Source organism: Ursus maritimus, unplaced genomic scaffold, assembly GCF_017311325.1.
Source record: "Ursus maritimus isolate PB19 unplaced genomic scaffold, ASM1731132v1 scaffold_7, whole genome shotgun sequence".
NCBI classification, from domain to species: Eukaryota; Metazoa; Chordata; class Mammalia; order Carnivora; family Ursidae; genus Ursus; species Ursus maritimus.
Window position 1 is genome coordinate 52662965 of NW_024426885.1, and position 21637 is coordinate 52684601.

Here is a 21637-nt window from a genome sequence, read left to right on the forward strand (position 1 = left end):
TTTTAGAGAGAGGTGGAGAGAGAGAGTGCATAAATGGGGAGGAGGCAGAAGGAGAGGAAGAAAATCTTAAAAAGACTCCCTGCTGAGCATAGAACCCGACTCAGGGCTCAATCTCAGGACCCTGGAATCATGACCTGAGCTGAAATCAAGAGTTGTACACTAAACCAATGGAGCCACCCAGGCACCCTCCAATCTCAGCCTAATTAAAGTGTGTATGTTATAACATTTAATAAATTATAAATATGGTTGTGTAATCTACTTGTGTATAAACCTTGCTACTTAATTGAGCCACCTGTTCTTTCTTCTACTTTTCCTCTATTCTTGCCCTCTTTTAGATGAACTATTTTTATGATTACATTGGCTCATTAACTATACCGTTTTATGTTTTTAGGGGTTTCTCTACAGTAGGTGTTGGCAAACTTTTTCTGTAAAGGGCTAGATACTGAATATTTTAGATTTTGTGGGCCATAATCTCTGTTGAACTACAGAGTGCATTCTGGGGCAGAAGCAGCTACTGATAATATGTAAACAAATGGGTATGGCTGTGTTCCAATAAACTGTATTTACAAAAATAAGCAGTGGCCTGGATTTGACCTATTGGGTTTACTGAACCTTGCTCAAGGGTTTATAATTTACAACTTCAACCTGTAATATTACAGTTGATTTTCATATAATTTTCATATAATTTACCACTTTAGGTATAGAGTGGTCTAGAGTATCTTAGACCAACACACTTCCATTCCCCTTGCTTTGTACTATTGTTCTCATACATTTTATTTCTACATGTTACAAACCACACAATATGTTATTTTTACTTTGACAACTAATTACATTTTAAACAAATTTTAAAATGAGGAAAAATATCTTTTATATTTACACAGTTACCCTCTAGTATTCCTCATTCATTTAATATAGATCTAAATTTCTATTTAATATCATATTTTCCCTTTGCTTGAACATTTGCTTAATTTGCTTAAACATTTCTTGTTAGGCAGATGTGTTGATGATAAATTCTCCCCAATTTTGATAAGTCTGAAGTTTATTTCACCTTCATTTTTGAACATTTTGCTGTGTAAAACATTTAGGTGGACATTTTTTTTTTCTTTTTAGCACTCTAAAGAACTTTTATCTCCTGGTTTGCATAGCATATGATAAGTTCATGTATATTCTTTATTCCTCTGTACATATGTCTTTTTTCCTATGGCTGCTTTTAATATTTTTTCTTTATCACCGGTTTTCAACAATTTGATTATAATGTTCCTTTCTATGGTTTCCTAAGTATTTTACTTGGGGGATATTAAATTTCTTAGATCTATGAGCTCACAGTTTTCATCATATTTGAAAAATTTTGGCCATTACTCAAATATTTTTTCTAGCTCTTACCCCTCTCCTTCTGGGATTCCAATCATACTCATATTAGACTATGTAGTGCTATCTCACAGGGCACTGAGGCTCTCTTCATATATGTCACGGTTTTTTCCCTCTCAGATTCATTTTGGATAGTTTTAACTGCTATACACTTCAATGTCACTGATATTTTCTTCTGCATTGTCTAAATCTGTTAATTCCATCTATAACTGCTTTTCATCTCAGATATTATTTGTTTCATCTCTAGAAGTTACATGTTTATTGTATGCTTGTTTTCCTTTTTCCCCCTGAATATAAAGATCACATTTATAATAACTATTTTAAAACCCTTGTCTGTTAATTCCATCATCTCTGTCATTTCTAGATCTGTTTCTGTTGACTAATTTTTCTTCTGGTTTTTCCCCCCTGCTTCTGCATATGCCTAGTAATTTTTGATTTGAGGTTAGACATTGTGACTTTTACATTGTTCAGTGCTGGATCTTGTTGCACAGTTATTTGCATATTATTTTGATCCTTTCAAGTCCTTTAGAAAGTTTCTTAGGACAGATCTAGAGATTCCTTTATTACAGGGCCAAATTTGGCTCCAGTTCTAAGATTCAATGAACACTGAATGTTCATATATTCAGTGATGACTCTTCCTTGACAGGAGGGAAGTCGATTCCTGGTCCTGTATGAGCACTAAGAATTATCCATTTTACAATTTCTGGTAATTGTTATTGGAAGTTATTCTAGCATGGTCTTGTGGTTTAGAATTTAGCCAAAGACTTAGGCTATGAGCTGAGGCAAGGTAGGGTCAATCCCATTTGTTTTTCTTCTCTCAGACATCACAGTCTTGTCCCTATTGTCCAATGTCTAAAAATAATTGTTTTACATATTTTGTCTGGTGTTCTAGTTGTTGACAGCAGGGCAGCAATTCCCATAGCAGTTAATCCTCTGTGGATACGTAATTTGAATGTTTATATAAAAATTAAAAAGAAGACAGAAATCTCTATTTCCTTAATTCTTCCAAAAGGGTAGGCTATATTTCCTAAGGAAGAAGAGGCCAAAGATAATAATATGAACTTAATATACAGTAAGTACTATCTAGATAGTTTAAGGATATTTGAAAAATTTGTCATTTTCTTTTTCATTTCTAAAAGAATCCTTAGTGGGATGCTGGGCTGGCTTGTTCAGTTAAGTGTCTGCCTTTGGCTCCGGTTATGATCCCAGGGTCCTGGGACTGAGTCCCTTGCTCAGGAGGGAGCCTGATTCTCCCTCTGCCTGCCACTCCCCCTGCTTGTGCTCTCTCTCTCTCTGACAAATAAATATTTTTAAATTTTTTTTTTTAATAAAAGAATCCTTACAATCCAGTGTTTCCTTAGTCAGAGACATTAACATGAATATCCCTACTTTTTCTATAGGCAGAAATGATAATGCCATCATAAAATTAGGTGACTAATCTATTTATTTCTGTGCTCCCATTATATTCTTTCTACATGTGAAAAAACTATTCAGCCACATATTTCAAGAAGCAGAGAGAGGTGAATTTAAATAAAAGATGGGGAGTCTTAAAACACAAAAGCATGAAAGGTTTCACTAAAGCATCAGTTTCACAGGTTAAGTGCTTAGGGGTTACTACTGTAAAATAACTGAGATAAAGTCAACAGAGAAAATTAAGGTCTTTCTCACCCACTTTTTACACTAAAGATCATGAAGCCTTTCAAAGGAGTGAAATATGAAAGCTTTGAGAAACAGTGCATAGAATAACACACTTCACGACTGACAAACCTTCATTATAATACTGCTTTTGAAATAAATCCCCAAGTCTCCTCCTTTCCCACACACTAGATTGTAATGTAAATGTAAGATTTCTTGGTTTGCAACCAAAACCAATTACCCAAGTTCCTCAAGTTTAACAATATGTAAAATAGCTGCTGGTTGTAGCAAAGTCACAATGGGTATTTACAAGCTACTGACAGTTATCAGCTCCTATTCTCTAGAGATAAATATTCTTTTTAAGTGTAAATTGTAGTTCTTTGGTTGGGTTTATTTTTAATGTTTTGCTTTGATTTCCATTTCAATAAAATAAGAAATAATCTAAGTATGTTCTACAGCAGTGTGCTTCAAAGAAACCCAGAAATTATGGGTCAACCAATATGAATACTGAGAAGGAGAACATGACAGTGGATTTAGGCATAAAAACAAAAAGGTAAGGGATATTCCAGACTAAGAAGAGAAGTGCAAGTACAATAGACATTTGGGGTTGAAGAAGGAATACATTAAAAACAAAATGTCTTTGGGGCACCAGGTACAGAAAAAGTTGTAGAAATGCTTGTTTTTTAGCCAATTGTTAAGTGGGAAAGTTAACTGCATTTAAGAAATTTATTTGGTGCTCAAAATAATGGGTAAAATCTCCTCCAGATTAGATCATCTCATGTATGAACATAACTGCATACATCTTAAGGACTTATGAAAGGGAACTGGTGCAATAAGGAAAAACATATAGGGTGTTTCTTGCAAAGCTACTTAGAGCTGAACCACTGGATGATTCCAGTGGCTTAAGATCTTGTGTTTCTTTTCCTTCCCCTTTCTGTAATACTATGCATCAAAAATGCGAACTATAAGCAGAGACTTTTAGCGTTGGAAGAGATAGAGAAATCATAGAGACTATGTCTTTCTTTTGCAGCTAAGATTAATAAAGTCCGGCATGTTAAATGATATTCCTAAGGTGGCAAGAGTTCAACCCAATGCAAAGTGGCTTTGGATCTCATCAATTGACTAAAAAGTCATTTTTTCCTAGGTCAGATATGATTTAGGTTGCTAAATTCAGTGGGAATTTTAGCCCTTAACTTGCTTGTTTTAGCAACATCTAATGATGTCAACCTACTCCTTCACTTTATAAAAAGTTTTCCTTTGGCTTCTGTGATTCCACACTCTCCTGGTTGTTTTGTACCTTTCTGTCTACACTTTCTCATTTTCTTCATAGGTTCTTCTTCCTATATTCATCCTTTTGAAAGTTTCTAAGTGCTTTGTCCTTGGCCTCTGTGCTTCTCAATCTACACACTCTCTAGGTAATCTCACATCCTTCCATACTGTCAGGCACCATCTAAATGCTGATGATGTCCTAAACCTATATTCAACTATCTGCTGAGTTTCCTATACACATACCTCAAATTCAAAAAATCCTAAAACTGATTAATCTTCCCTGAACCACTCATCTCCGACATTTCTCATTTTGGTCAATAACACCACCATTATTTAACTACTGCCCAATCCCAAAAATTTATCCCTGACTACTCTTAGAACCAGAACATGACATTCCTCACATCTAATCAGTAACCATGTCATTTCATTATATTTTCTAAACATCTCTAATCCTTTCAATTCTCTCTACTACTATCATCTTCTTAGTCCAGGCCACTACCACAGTTCTTCTATCAGCTACATTATAATTGGACTCCTTACTTTATTCCAGCCTTGCTCCTGTTCAAAACATTATCCACACTTAGAGTAATGTTTCTTTTTCCAAAGGAAACCACTATCCTGAATTTGGTATTTGGTGTTCAGCATTCCCATCTATGATATACATATAAGCAGGCAGGCAGACACACACACAGAGACACACACACAGCTCAATATACCATATACAGTATATGGAAGCCAGCCTTTAAGATGACTCTCTATGATCCTTGCCTCTAGGTATTCACATCCTTCTGTGGTCCCATCCCACATCAAATCAGGGCTGGTCTGTAAAAATCAGTAGAATACAGCAGATGTGATGGCTATGTCATAGAGACTGTAGCTTCTCTCTTGCTCTCCTGGAACACTTGCTCTGAGGGAGCCCAGTAGCCACAAGGACAATCCTGCAGCCCTTTGGAGAAGCCAACATTAAGAGGAAGTGGAGTCTCCCATCAAGAGCCAGTACCAACTTCTTAGCCATGCTGTGAGCCACCTTAGAATTAAATCCTCCAGGCCCAGTCAAACCTTTAGATGACTGCAACCCTAGCTGACATGGGATTGCAACCCCATGAGATTCTGAATTGCCCAGCTAAACTGCTTCTAAATTCCAAATCCATAAAAACATGAGATAATAAAGGATTATTATTGTTTTAAGCCACTAAGTATGTCCATAATTTGCTATATGGTATTAAATAACTAAATATGGCATGTTTTTTGCATATACTTAGATGTTACATAAATGGTGGTACTATATTCAATTTTCTACAACTTGCCTTTTATGCTCAATAATGCTTTGAGATTTATTCAAATTGAATCACATTTCTGGATCATTCATTTAAAGTCCTATGTAAAATTTCACTGTATGAATACACCACAATTTATTCATCCCTTGAAAAAGCAGATTTTTTTTGTTCCTTATTACAAATAAAAAGAAGCTAAAAGAGTTAGCAGCACTCCTTGTTTTTAGTTTCCAATATAAATTTGGCCAAATTTTCTTTTCCTTTTTGAGCTCTTTGTTTCACATTTCATTCCTTATGCCATCTGGAATTTACTTTCGTGAGGTAAGAAGTCAATTTTAACAGCAGTATTTATTGAATAGTCTGCCTTTTCTCCTGATTTACAATGCTAATTCTATCACACATTAAATTTCCATATATGCAATGTTTCTCTAATCTGACCCTACAATCTTTCCTGAACCAGCATTTCACTGTTTTGATTATTATGGTTTTAAAAATACATCTTAATGTGGTTTGGGCAAACCTTTCCCCCTTTTCTACTCCAAATTTATCTTAGGTATTTGTATAGTTTTATTCTTTCATATGAATTTTTGAATATGTTCAGCAGTTTCTCTTGGGGTTTAGATTAGCATTGCAGGGGCGCCTGGGTGGCACAGCGGTTAAGCGTCTGCCTTCGGCTCAGGGCGTGATCCCGGCGTTATGGGATCGAGCCCCACATCAGGCTCCTCTGCTATGAGCCTGCTTCTTCCTCTCCCACTCCCCCTGCTTGTGTTCCCTCTCTCGCTGGCTGTCTCTATCTCTGTCAAATAAATAAATAAAATCTTTAAAAAAAAAAAAATAGATTAGCATTGCACTGGAGTTTATAAATACATGCAAGGGAAGCTGACAATTTTTACAATGTTGTCTTCACATTCATTAATGTTTATAACTCTGCATTTATTTTTATCTTGTTTTATGTCCTTCAATACAGTTTATTCTTAATATATGTTTTACAGATTTTTTTTTACTAGTATCATGCCTAGATAGCTTCAAACAATTTATTTTTAATACTCACTTCTACGTTCATAAATGTAATTCCAAAGGCCCATATGCTTTCTCATTAAATTATGTTAGACAAAATGTAAGACTACCATTTTAATAGAATAAACTAAATATTATTTTGGTGATAATAAGGCCCTTCCTTACATTATTGCAAAAATACATTATGTCAAAAATATCCTTGAAATCTGTAATTAACATGTATAAACAATGTTCTTGCTTCACAATAACCTCAGAAGAATCTATTTATGAAAAATAGATCATTGAAATTTTCTTTACATTATTCATAATATATTAAATATACTAAATCTGTCACATATTAACATCATTTGAAGAATACTCATGTTGAAAACATGTAAATATTTATGTAGGAAATATTTTTCCACAGCAATATAAGAAAGCCCAATTATATAATTACAACATAAGTAGTTTAATAAATCCAGCTGTTTTTTTCTAACCAGTAGTATAAATTAATTTTTTTTAAGTTTATTTATTTATTTAAGAGAGAGCAGGGGAGGAGCAGAAGAGAGGGACAAGCAGACTCTCTGCTGAGCACGGAGCCTGATGCTTGATCTCAGGATCCGAGATCATGACCTGAGCTGAAACCAAGAGTTGGGCGCTTAACCAACTGAGCCACCCAGGCGCCCCTATAAATCAGTTTAATCACATCAACTATATATTTCACTTTGTACTTGAGGTGAATCATTATTTGTATAACCGAATCTCTATAAACTACATAAAACTATTTTTGTGAAGTTATTATGAGGCCTAGATGATGAAAGTTGGAAAAACACAGTTATAAATTGTCTTTGAATGTATGGTATTATCAGTCTGATGTTAAATAGCCGTACAACCTATGTACCTTTTGTTAATTCTGGTTCTTGTAAAATGAATTCATGAAAATATTTCTCATAAATGTCAAAACCATTTGTGCTAAAAGGTCATCCCCTCCTTTCTTCTCATTCATATACTCATTCTGAGAATTAACAATTTTTGTTTGCTTTTACAAAAATGAAGTCCTGTCCCAAAATAGTACTGTAACATTTTTTCCTTTTAAAACCAATGCTTTTGATGGTGCTGCTGTGAAAGTAACTTTATTAAACCTTGACCTTTGGCCCACTTTAACTTCTGGGTACTGAGAAGCAGAATCCACTCCTAAACTACAGACAGTTGAGTACGGTAGAAAAAGCAGGGTTTTGGAATCTCAGCTTGATCGTACTCAAGTTCTACCACAGGAGACAGCTTGAATCCATGGGCACACTACTGAATATAACTGTACCTCAGTTTTCTCACTTACAACATAGGGATTCTGATATCTCATAAGGCTGCTGAGAAGATTCAATGAGAATATGTGAAAAAAGGCCTGCTTTATAATAGTTTTTCTTGATTTTCCTAAAAACTATAGTCTTAAAACCCAAAGTCTAAAGTCATAGAATACATGCAATCATGTCTTTAAATCTCAAGATAACAAATCTGACTTGTTCCACTGAGGGCAACAACAAGAAAAACAGTGGGGGCGCCTGGGTGGCACAGCGGTTAAGTGTCTGCCTTCGGCTCAGGGCGTGATCCCAGCGTTATGGGATCAAGCCCCACATCAGGCTCCTCCGCTAGGAGCCTGCTTCTTCCTCTCCCACTCCCCCTGCTTGTGTTCCCTCTCCCGCTGGCTGTCTCTATCTCTGTCAAATAAATAAATAAAATCTTTAAAAAAAACCAAAAACAGTGTATACTATATAAACCAATTCCATGTTTCTTAGTACTTTTAGATAATTGACTTCTTTGAGACACTGATAAAGGTATAGATTCCTCCTTCGGCCCTATTTCCTGAAAATTCAAACAATTCATACATAAAAATTTTAGATATAATATTTTATTGCATCAGAAACCGATTTCCTTCATATTGCCTGTTATGGACTGAGCTGTGTGCCCCTGACCAATTCATATGTTGGAGCTCTAATTCCCAGTGTGACTATCTGGAGATGGGTCTTTAGGAGGTAACGAAGGTTACATGAGATCATAAAGGACAAAGGACAGGCCCCAATCTGTTAGGACTGTGGATTTATAAGAAGAGTAAGAACTCTCTCCACTCCCCACCATGTGGGAACACAGACAGAAAGTAGCTACCAACAAGCTAATAGAGTTCTTATGAGAACCAGACCACGCTGGCACTCTGGCCTCAGACTTCCAGCCTCCAGAACTGTGAAAAAATAAATTTTTGTCAGTTAAGCCACCCAGCCTATGGTATTTTGTTATGGCAGCCCAAGCAGACTACTACATTGACATATTTTTTAAATAAATGTTGACAAAAACTGAAGTATTTCCCCATTTTTCACCACAAATTAAGGGCCATTTCTTTTTTCTAAAGAGATAAAACAAACCTGTACAAATTAAATAAAATAAACTTTAATTCTACATAAAAAACCATTTCAATTATAAGGCTGCTATTGTTTGGTTTGCATAAAGAAGTCACATAATGGCCTGGTTCTGGAACATGGTTAACTTGAATATCATCTTTGATATCTAAAAGGTTATGCCTTTTTGTTTTCATGAAAAGAAGTGAAAACTCTGAGACTCTGAGAAAGATATGTGGTAACAAATATAATCACAGCTCACTCTGCCAGATGATGATGGTAGGCTACATGTGTGCAAGGAACATTCGAATTTCCTAAGACTCTTAGAATCGAATTCATTATCACTGTTTTGATGCAGTATCAAAAGACTACAAATCCAAAATTCGATTTTAAGGTTTCTGAGTGGAAAGATAATCTTCAAGAGCCCTGAGGTTTTTCAATTCTTGTAGAGAAACTGATAAAGCTTTCCAGTCATGACCAGTCCCAGAGAAATTTCCTCCAGCAGTTGGGAATTCACAAGGTTGTCTATTTCTAATTACTGCTTGGTTAAAGGAGCTTATGATTGTTCTATCAAATTCGTAATAATGACTAAAAGGTCTTAAATTGGATGATTATGCTCATTCATAAAAACCCAAATATCCCCAAATAAATCAAACCATAAGTAAACTCTTCCTTGTACTAAATTTTCTCTTCTCTTAAAAAGCAAAACTCCTATCCAAAGTTTAATCAAGCAAAGGAAAATATTCTATTTTGATAGAGTCTTCTTCTCATGATGGTGATTACTTCTGTGGTAGCAGGCAAGGCTTCTTTTATGGCTGTTGGAAGAGCCTTCAACTCCAGTATGTGCCAATGAAAAAAAAGAAACCCAATGTATTATTACAATGGGTGGGGCTCCTTTCTTCTCTGAGGCAATATAAATATGCATGTTACTAAGCTTGGAAGATGCACCATCTGTGCAGAGTACCAAGATCTTCCTTAGCATCAAAAAAAATTTTTTTTCTGGTAGTTATTTTGGCAAAGAAATTTAACAATCTTTCAAAGACGGTGACAACCATTAATGTTAACAGCTTTTCTAATTTCCGTAAGAGAACCTCACATATTTGAGATTTTTCTTTGATTGTGTCAACATGCTTATTAACAAAAACTAGGAACTAACTCCTTAGAACAAATCAATAGTTTCATCAAGCTGCATTCCAGAGGGAAATGGGATAATTTCCAATTCCTTCAAAACTTCAAATTATTGGAATAAATGACAGGAATCCTACAATGGAGGACATCATCTGAAATCTGACATAAATTTGCTTCTACTCCAAGCTAAATCAGTTCAAAACTGTCAGCACATAAAACTTAAAGGTCTTTCCAATTTCACGTGGCAGCTTTTCTTGGCAATGTGAAAGTCAATTTTATAGAACCTTTTCAAAAAAGGCTTTTGTAATAGAACAAAATTTTTGGTAGTTCCTAACTGAAACTTCTACTTACAACAAAAAAACCCCAAAGTGTAAGATATATTTTAAAAATGGAAAACTGTAAGCTTTTCCAGCTTTCCCAACTTCATACATAGGTTGGTGAGAACTCTGCCACATTAAAAAACTAAGGCTTTGTGTTCTATCATCTTTGGTGATTAGGTGATTTCATTACTTTCTTTTTTGTTGTCAACTTTTTGAAAAGTTGGAATGAAAGATAGTAGTGGGGTAGTTTGTGCCCTCAACACCATGATGACAATAAATACAGAATTTCCAAATGTGTATAGGAGTGGCCATTAATAGAACAAGATGACTCAAACAAACCTTTCTTTTCCCTCAAATGATTTGAAAAGCAACAGGAAAAGCTCTACAATATATAAAGAATACTTACAAATCAATACCAAGATGGTCAATTTTTTTAAATGGGCAAAAAGTTTGAATCCTTTTCTAAAGAAAATATTTGAACGGTTAATAAGCAAACTAAAAGACGCTCAACATCAGGACGCCGGGGTGGCTCAGTTGGTTAAGCTTCTGTCTTCAGCTCAGGTCATGATCCCAGAGTCCTGGGATTGAGCCTTGAGTTGGGCTCCCTGCTCAACAAGGAGTCTGCTTCACCCTCTGCCCCTCCCCCTGCTCATGCTCTCTCTCTAATAAATAAAAAAAATCTTTAAAAAAAAGATGCTCAACATCATTAGTCATCAGTGAAATGCAAATTAAAACTACAACGGAGGGCACCTGGGTGGCTCAGTCAGTTAAGCGTCTGCCTTTGGCTCAGGTCATAATCCCAGGACTGGGACTGAGCCCCAAGTCAGGCTCCCTCTCAGTGATGAGTTTGTTTTTTCCTCTCCCCCTGCCTCTCCCCATCCCCCTGGCTTATGCTCTCTCTCCCACTCACTCTCTCTCAACTAAAAAAATAAATAAAAAACCCACAATGAAATAATACTACATATCCACTAAAATATCTATAATCAAGAAGATTGATCCAAATAAGTGTTGGGGAAGATACAGGGAAACTGGAACACTTATATGTTGCTGGTTGGAATGCATAGTACAGCCACCTTGGAAAACAGTCTTATAATTTCTTCAAAAGTCAAGTATATACCATATAATCCAGCCATTCCACTAAGAATCTACACCAGAGAAATGAAAACATATGTTCACACAGACTTATAAGCAAATGTTGACACCAGCAGTAGTAACAGTCCAAAACGGAAAACAATCCAAGCATCTTTCACTTGGTGAATAAACAAAACGTAGTATTTTCATACACTAGAATATTTCTCAGCAGTAAAAATAAAGGAAAGAACTGCAACACCCACTACAATAGGGATAAGCCTCAAAAGCATTATAATATGCAAAAGACTACATATTATAGGAGTCCATTTATATGACATTTTTGGGAAAGATTTAATTATTAGAGGCAGAAAGTAGATTAGTGGTTGCCTGAGGCAGAAGGTGGGAGAAGTGACTGACTGCGAAACAGGAACAAGGAAACTTGAAGGGATGAAGGAAGTAGTCTAAAGCTGGACTGTTATGATGCTATGACACGAAATGTGAATTTTATGGTATGTAAAATATATCTCAATAAAACTTTTTTAAAAAAAGTAACAGGACAAAAACCAAAGTGAAAGTTGGGGCACATATTTAGTTCTCCAAACCATCCAGAGACCTTAGGTTAAGAATTATATAATCTATACTTGGGTTGATTAAACAGATGATTGCTCTTCTCTTTTTTTAAGATTTTATTTATTTGAGAGAGAGAGTGAGAGAACGAGTGGGAGGAAGGGCAGAGGGAGCAGCAGAACCTCTACAGAGCAGGGAGCCCAACTTGGGATTTGATCCCAGGACCCAGGGATCATGACCTGAGCCAAAGGCAGTTGCTTAACTGACCGAGCCACCCAGATACCCTGCTATTTTCAATAACCCTTCATTAACAGAATTATTTTCCCTCAAATAATTCTTGTAAGAAATCTTGTACCTTTTGTTAACTATAAAATAAACACAACTGTCTACCACAATTCTCAATACAGGGTTAATTCAGTAGCATTACATTCTGCAGAGAGAAATGAAGACGGCTAGAACAGATTGTTTTCCTTGTTCTTATTCTAGATCACATTTGGCACTTTCCCAGTTGCCAAGGTGAAGATATGTCCTGGGCTTACACTATTAGAAATTGTCAGGAAAACTCCGGTTGTCCCCTTTTCATCCTCAAAATATCCTGGGTTGGATGATCAATTATATATTCAACCTGTCTGTAGCAGAATTACTCTCGTCCTTAACTTTCATTAAAATGAAGGGGAACCCCTTGAAGGCTCTGGAGATCTTAAGTACGTATAAACAATCCAATCATAATGATTTGCTGTTAGTCATTTTACAGTAGAGGATCAGGGGAACAGAGAAGTTAAAACGAGAAGTCTCAAGCCACATTGTTTAGATTAGAGGGCTTTAACACTACCACCAGCACCGTTTATAGAGTAAGTATTTCTGGTGGACAAGTACCACTTCTGCAGGGTAAATATGTTTTTCTCTCTGAGGTGATACTTTTACTATTTTCTCCATTTCACAGATGAGAAAAGAGGCTCTGAGAAGCTAATTATTTGCCTAAAGTTATAAGGTGGTTAAATGGTGAAACTGGGATGTAAACCAAGATCTGCTTGACTCCAAACTTGTCTCTTACTTAATGTCTAAGCATAATGCCTCTCCTGAAAGGGAACATGGGCATGGGTACACACATGTGCACCTGTGCGCCATGTATCCGAAGCGCTTCTCCAGTTGAGGGTCTGTGAGCTGGTTTCAGGGAGTCTGTATCACTAAGAAATTATGCGTAAAATTTCCTATGTATATATATAACTTTTCTCTAAAGAAAGAGTCTAGTGCTTTCACCAGATCTCCAAAACTATTTGTGATGAAAGAAAAACTAAGAACCTTTTAGATTGCTTTGGTAAGAAGGTTAAACATTTAAGATACTATGTACCCTTTATATCAGCTATTAAGAGTCATGATTAGAAGATGGATCAAACAACACAATAAGCAATTACTGAAAGGTAGTATAGATTAGGCATATATACAAGGTACATAAATATAATGTGGTATTTTAGATTTTGTACTTTTAAAAAATGGTGGTCCTCATTTAATACGGAATACAATGCAGCAGCCTCAACTAAGAGCAATGAATGGTGGCAGACACGTTTACTCCTGGTGGCTAACTCTACTGAAGTAGCTGTGTATTAGGCAGTCTTCTCATATGCTCTACAGACTGAAGGTAAAACTAGTTTAGAAGTAAAAATAAGAAGGATGTATAATTTGGGGATAGTAACGACAATGAGCTGCATTAAATCAATTATTTGCTTCTATTTCTTGATAACTAATATGAGTTGGTTTTCTTAAGAAGGGCAATAGTATTGGTAGGAATTTGGGGATCCATGCTTTTTTTCCCCTTTTTTTTGGAAGTATGTATCTTTTCAACCCCTTATGCAACATAGGGCAACCTACTAGCATTTATGTCCTAGAACAATATTCATCCAGATACCCCAGTACAACTGCACCATTGTTACATTATTCAAATACTTCCATATAGGGTAATAGCAACCACATTAAGTTTAAACAGCTCTGGGGCGGGGGTGGGGGGAGGATTCTGATAACACTGCAAATATCTATTCTGAGGAGTAACGGGATCCTACGACTTTCAAAATTCCTCTGAGGCTTCCTCACTTTAGGTGTCTATAAGTTTGCTAGGTGCTCTTCTGAGGGTTGCTTTGCCTATAAATTAATATTTATAAGGTTGAAATTAGAATTCTATCAAACTAAACTTGATACAGAGGAAATATACATAACATTCAGCTCTAAACGAATGATCTAAACTGTAGATGCGCAATACTGGGTAAGAGAAATGATAGTAAGGCTGTAAACATATTCCCCCTCTACTGTAACAACAACCAAAGCCTCCATCCTGTTGCCCGTTTGCAGCATCATGAACATTCACAAAGCGCTGTGTGTGGACCCCAAGCATCTGTTCATTCTTTCTCACATCAAAGAAGGGCATCACAGCCCTGAGTCTAAGGGAGGAAAAAAACAATCAGGGGAGGAGGTCTCGGATTGAATTGCTTCTGCCTAGGCGCTGATGACACGAAGGGGCTGGAGAGTTTGATCATGATCCACAATATGAAGACCCAATGGTTAGGAAATACCAAAGACGGTGCTTCTGTGACCTTCATATTATCTATGTCCCCAGTGTTAAAACATAAATGAAGAGATGAGATAACAACATTCCATGATCTATGAAAACTTGATGGGTCTATTAGTTTTTCTTTCTGATCTCTCATCTAAATTCACTGCATCTTCATTCAAATTTTATTTCTCTTCTTTAGTACTGTCCCCCCAGCTTCTCTGTCTGATTCCAAGTCCATCTTAGGTGAAGGAGTATGATTTATAAATTCATATGTTAGAGAATGAGAAATACTGAGTTAAGGAAAAATTTACATGTAAAAAAATGGATGTGCCAAAACTCACCATCAGAGGGCACAACAGTACTGCAATAAACAACTCTCAAATTCTGCCAAGAAGAGAGCCTCTGGTGCACCTAGAAAATACAAAAGACACACCCACGGTCAGGACAGAGCAACAAACGTGTGTGTGTGTGTGTGTGTGTGTGTGTGTGATAAATAACTTTTTGATTATTTAAATAATATGTACTCTTTGTAGAAAAGTTTAAAAATATAGTTTAAAAGTCTCTCAAACTCATATCATCTTAAGATCATAGTGATGAATATTTTGGTTTGTTTTCAAAAGGTTATACAAACACATTTACATACACACATATCACACAATTGCTTTTTCATCTACTTTTTAAACACTCAATATTGGTTTTAAGGGCTATCAACTCTAAACTAAACTTTTATGCTCCTCTTGCTAGCTTTTAGACCTGCATTTCCTTCATAACTAGATGTTAGGTAGTTGTATTATGAATTTGCTATTACTGGGTAGGGATCTAGTCTTTCTGTTCATTTTCCTTTTCTTTTTTTTTTTAAACTTGGTCAGGCAGGCTCATTCCCTGAGTCCCGAATAATTTCCTTCTGAATATAAGAAGGAAATCACTTACAATCTTACTACCTTCTCCGAGAGTAGTGTCCTTTTGCAGATTTAGGTCTAGAATTTAGTTTCTCACAATTAAACTAAGCTTCAAAAAGAATATTAAATATGTTTCTGACTTGTCAAATGATTCATTTATCCCTTTGTACCTTTTACTTTCCCAGCCACAGAAAGTATTAAAGGAAGGCATTAACTGACTAAAAACAATGTCTGCCTCTGAGGCAGATATTATATTCCACTCCATCAGCCCTCAAAGAAAATCATTTGGGACTCTATGACAAGATGTACCTTAACACAACCATGATGCATAACAGACTTTATATCCTTCATGTGAACATCAATTCTCGCCTCCTTCCAACTTAAAAAAGCATGCAGAAATATGAGACTGACATTTACTAAAAATGTAAATACAGTAGTCCCCTCTTACTCACAGGGGCCATGTCCCAAGATTCTTCAGCAGAGGCCTGAAACTATGTATAGTACTGAACCCTGTATCTTTTTTCTTATACACACATACTTAAGATCATACTTAAGATAAAGTTTAACTTATGAATTAAGCACAGACTAGCAACAGTAGCTAATGATAAAATAAAACTATAATAATATACTGTAATAGTCAAATAAATGTGGTCTCTCAAAGTATCTTAACTCTACTGCACTCACCCTTCTTCTTGTGATGACATAAAATGATAAAAATGCCTACAAGATGAGATGAAATGAAATGAAGGACGTAGGCATTGTGACCTAGTGTTAAACTACTAATGACCTTCTGACCATATGTCAGAAGGAAGATCATCTGCTTCTGAACTGCGGTTGACTGTGGGTAACTGAAAATGAAACCACAGATAAGGGGGGACTACTGTAATCATTTAAAATTACTTGAGACTTAGTTCATAGCTGATCATGGTACACTAATGTGTTTTCATGCTGCTGAGAACCTTTAGTTAATACATACAATGACTTTACTGTGACTTTCAGACTTTTTTTTATGTTTCAAACATTTAGTTAAACTTGATTTTACACATTGATTCAGGGATGCTCTGGTTAAAGATGGATGTGCTGGGAAACCCCACATTCCTGATCCTCTGCTTGAGCCCCATAAGGATCCAAAGAATCCTTGGACTTCATAAAGCAGTTTGAAAACTAATGCTGGAAGGCAGGGGAAGTTGAATCCTACCCCTTATTCTACAATGAAAAAAGTGAGACCCACAGAGGAAAAGTGACTAAGAGTCATACATCAGGCAGAATCAGGATTTAGAATCCAGGTCTCAATTCTGCTAACCATCTTCTATACAAAACACACAGGGCCTTGGTCTTATCCTCTGCAGGTCTTTTTGTTCCTCCATGCTTAGGTAGCTTCTTGCAATATAATTTTACTTTAAATGCTTATTTCTTTTGAATAGATAAAACAGGTACATGATATAAAATTCAAAAAACTAAAACTAAATAAAAAATTAAGTCTTTTACACTTAATGTTGGTCTTCCTCCCATCCCTATGGCCCAACAACACAGTTCTTTCCAGAGGTAACTCGTTAAATCTGAATATCCTATCAAAGACAGTGTTATACATATACAAGCTTGTGTACATATGTATGTATTTGCAGAGATTTTTAAAAACATAAATGGTAGCATGCTAGAGTTCCATTACTCATCTTGCTTTTTTTTTTTTTAACTTAACTCACTGTTTTTAGTGACTGAATAAAATTACATTGGTTAAATAAATTTTATGGTATATCTTTACAACTGACTGTTGACAAACAATCTTTTATTATTTTAACACATGATACTAGAATGAATATCCTTACATGTAGGCACCAATATCAGAGGATAAAATACTTCAAGTGCCAAATTAAAGGTATGTACACTTTAAATTTTGAAAGCTATTGCCAAATTGTTTTTCATGGAAATTAACATGAATTCACATACCTACAGATTATATTCCTATTCGCTAAATGAGCATCTGATTCCTAACACCCTCCAAAACAACGTATCATTAAACTTTTTTATTTTGCCAATGTCAAAGCTGAGCAGTATTTCGCTATAGTTGTAATTTGCATTTTTTTGTATTAAAAGTGAAAAATTTTACACATTTTTATCTAAGAGTTAATTGTATTTGCTTTTCTATGAACTAAGTATTTACATCCTTTGCCCTTTTTTCAATTTAGTTCTTGGTCTTGGAATATTATTTTGTAGAAGTTCTTTAAAACTGAGAAAATTAGCCCTTTGTCAACAGAACACGTTGCAATCTTCTCTGTAGCTTAAGGGGCCTGTGTCATAAATCTTAGAGGCCCTCCCTACTTTGAGAATATTATAACATTCTCTGTTTGCTTCTTTTAGGTTAATTTTTCAGGTTTAAATAATTGATTCATTAGGAATCAATCTTGGTTAAAGTTAAGTAGAAATCCAACTAATTTCCCACTAATAACAAAGGTGTCCTGTATTTAAATAATTTATTTCCCCCTCTTATTTGAAATGCTACCTTTGTAATTTTCTAAATACCTAGACGGATTTAGATCTTTTTCTGAATTACTATTCTGTCCACTGATCTGTCTGCTCATGTCCTAGTGACTACATTATTTCAACATTCTAGCTTTGTAATACATTTTAGTGTCTGGGAGGGTAAGCTAGTTTTCCCTGATTAAGAATTTTCTTGGTTACTCTTCAACTCTTGAACTTAGAGAGAGTTTGTCTAGTGACACAACACAAACACACAATCCCATTCATTTCAAAAGCAGTATAACAGCATAGTGGTTAAAATCACAGATTTGTAATCACCCTGCCTGAGTTTAGATTCTGATTCAATAACCTACTCTAACTTCAACTTGGAACTAGTTCATTAGTCTCTTTGAGCCTCAGTTTCTTCACTGAAAAATGGACGAAGAGTAACACTAGCACCTACCACATAAACTCGCTGTGAGGACTAAATGTAATACATATAAAGTATTTAGAACAGTGCCTGGCATAGAGTAAACTGCTCAATAAATGTTAACTAGTTTTTTCTTTGTTTTCTGTTTTGAAATTGAGATCATATTAACTCCATGGATTAACATAAGGGAAACTAACTTCCATATGATTTTGAATCTTTGTATCCAAAAACCTTGTACACCTTTCCATTTAAGTTTGTATTTGTGTCACTGAGAAGCATCTTAAGGTCTTCTTCACACAGATCTTGTATGTCCCTTTCCCTAATGTAATGCTTCTTGTACTAATTGTACTAATCTTGTCCAATATTAAGATGATGACCCCTGCATTTATATAGTTTGTATTTGCCTGTTATGCTTTACTTGTCCTCTAATTTTGTTATTCTTTCAGAATTCGTTTTAGAAATTATTCTAAATAATTTTTTGTGATATAATCTGGGAATCATTTAACGGGAAAGTTTAGTCTATTTACATTTATTAATATAACATATTTAATCTCCTTTCAGTCATCAAATATTATGCTATAAAAATGTTATGTTTTTATTGCTGCTCTTTCTTCTTTTTTTTTTTTTAAGATTTTATTCATTTGACAGAGAGAGAGAGACAGCCAGTGAGAGAGGGAACACAAGCAGGGGGAGTGGGAGAGGAAGAAGCAGGCTCATAGCAGAGGAGCCTGATGGGGGGCTCGATCCCGGAACGCCAGGATCACGCCCTGAGCCGAAGGCAGACGCTTAACCGCTGTGCCACCCAGGCGCCCCATATTGCTGCTCTTTCTTCTTAAAAATAGTTTACTAAATGGTTTGGGTTTGCTTTATTTTAGTTATGCATGTATTTCTTCTAATAATATGAAAAGTTTACTTTGGTTTAGTAGTTATTTCAGAGTATAAATCTAAGTTCTTTCAATTGCCTTTAAGGCCCAATGTTATCAGATACCCTATTATCTCTCACACTTCATCCCTTACCCTTCTCCCTCTCAATTATTCTGCTTTAGCCCCTCCAGACTCTGTCCTGTTTCTTGTATGCACCAGCTATGCTCTTGCTTCAAGACTTCTGCAATAGTTATTATTTCTGATTAGAATATTATTTCTTCAGGTAACTATCAGTCTCCCTCACTTCCTTCAAATGTTTGCTCAAATTTCACTTTCTGAGTGAGGCCTACACTGGCTACCCAATTAAAAATGTCAATTCCAGAAGTTAAGATGGCAGAGTAGTTGGGGGACCCTAAGTTTGTCTCTCGAATACAACTACACAGTTATCAAATCATTCTGAACACCCGAGAAATCAATCGGAGATCTGAAAAAACAGATGCTGCAGGTCTACAAGTAGAAAAGCGAGTACAGTTTGGGAGGTAGGAGGTGCGGAGACTTGAATCCGGTGTGATATAGCTGATGATATGGTGGAGGGGTGGGGGCCTGCTTAAGGCGGCTACTGCAAAGCATTATAAGCAGTGGAGTGCAAAATCAGAACTTTTAGAAGTCGGCTACAGTGCGGGGGCGGGGGAGCGTCCCTGGCTCAAAGGTGCTCAGGTGGCAAAGTGGGGCAGAATCCCAGGTGTGACAGTACGGTCTCAGGATCCCGGGGATCACAAGAACAACAGGGGGTACCTGAGTGGGGCAGAGTTCCCAGGCATAGAAATGGGGAAGCTGGCTGAGAACAGCAAGTCTACGTGCCAGCTCTCTGCTCTGTGTTGCCATAAAATGCAAACCACTGCACGGTTGTGCAACCGCTTTCCTGGGCAGGATCCAGCAAATGGCAGAAGCCTGGCGAGACCCCCTCTCCAAGGAACAGCAAGGGTCCGTGCCATGGGCGGTCCCTAAAATTTGAAGTTTTGAAACTCAGTCACGTGCCTGAGATGAAAATGCTCGGTCACAGGCCGGGTGAACAGAATTCTGACAGAAACCGTGGAGACAAGAGTGACTGAATGCTGTTCTGTGAGGGCTAACTGAAGCTGGGGAGGTGAATTTTCAGCTCTGGTGCTAGCAGGGTGCAGCCATATTCATCCACCCCTTAGTGCTAAAGGCCTTCAGGGAGCAAAGCAGTGCCACCTAGTGGAGTCTGGAGCTGCTTACACCGAGTCTTGGTCTCTCTGAGCACAGGAGGCACTTTTCCACGGGCAAGTCCACCTGAGAATCAGCAAAACAGGCCCCTCCCCCAGAAGACCAACACAATTAACTCACTGACACCAAGTTTTCTGATCATAGAGGGCTGCAAAACTTCAGCTCTTAGGGTAAACAGTATATACCATTCCTTGTATTTTTATTCTTTAGTCTATTGGTATTATGTTTTCAATTATTTTATTTTTTCAATTCTCTCTATATATAGTTTCCTTTCATTCTATTTATACACACATATATGTATTTACACACACATTTATATATACATGTTTTTCTTTCTTATTTGGGTATCTAGTTTCTTTTAACAAGCAGACCAAAACACACCCAGGATCTAGGTTTTTGTTTTGTTTTGTTTTCTATTGTTTGGTTGTTACTGGTTTTTTTTTTTTCTTTCTTTCTTCTTTTCTTTTCTGGACAAAATGGTGAGATGGAGAAAATCACCCCAAAAGAAAGAACAGGAGGGGATTTAATCAATATGGATATAAGTAAGATGTCTGACCTAGAATTTAAAACAACAGTAATAAAGATGCTAGCTGGGCCTGAAAAAAAAGCATAGAAAACACTAGAGAATCCCTTACTCAAGAGAAAAAAAGAACTAAAATCTAGCCATGTTGAAATTAAAAATGCTATTACTAAGATGGAGTCCCAAGTGGAGGCTATAAAAACGAGGATGAACAAAACAGAAGAGCAAATCAGTGATACATAAGATAAAAATAATGGAAAATAAGGAAGCTGGAAAGAAGAGGGAAAGAAAACTATTAGATCATGAAGGTAGACTTAGGGAACTCAGTGATTCCAAAAAGCAAAATAATATGTATATTATAGGAGTTCCAGAAGATGAGGAGTGGGAAAAGGGGCAGAAGGTTTATTTGAACAAATTAAAACTGTTTTTAAGATTTTATTTATTTAGGGGCGCTCGGGTGGCTCAGCTGGTTGAGTGTCTGCCTTCGGCTCGGGTCGTGATCTCAGAGTCCTGGGATCGAGCCCTGCTTTGGGCTCCCTGTTCAGTGGGGAGTCTGCTTCTCCCTCTCCCTCTGCCCCTCTGAGCTCTCTCTCTCTCAAATAAATAAAACCTTTAAAAAAAATAAATGCTTAAAATAAAAAAATATATATTTTTAAAAA

General features: G+C 36.3%; 1 protein-coding gene across 2 annotated transcripts in view; it reads right to left on the reverse strand.

The window, feature by feature from the left end:
• Positions 1-21637, reverse strand: part of MCU (mitochondrial calcium uniporter) — a 190872-nt gene that overhangs the window by 25630 nt on the left and 143605 nt on the right. For both annotated transcript variants that reach the window (XM_040623922.1, XM_040623923.1), the window contains one exon: positions 14902-14971. In XM_040623922.1, the coding sequence (XP_040479856.1) occupies positions 14902-14971 (70 nt within the window). The remainder of the gene's footprint in view (positions 1-14901; positions 14972-21637) is intronic.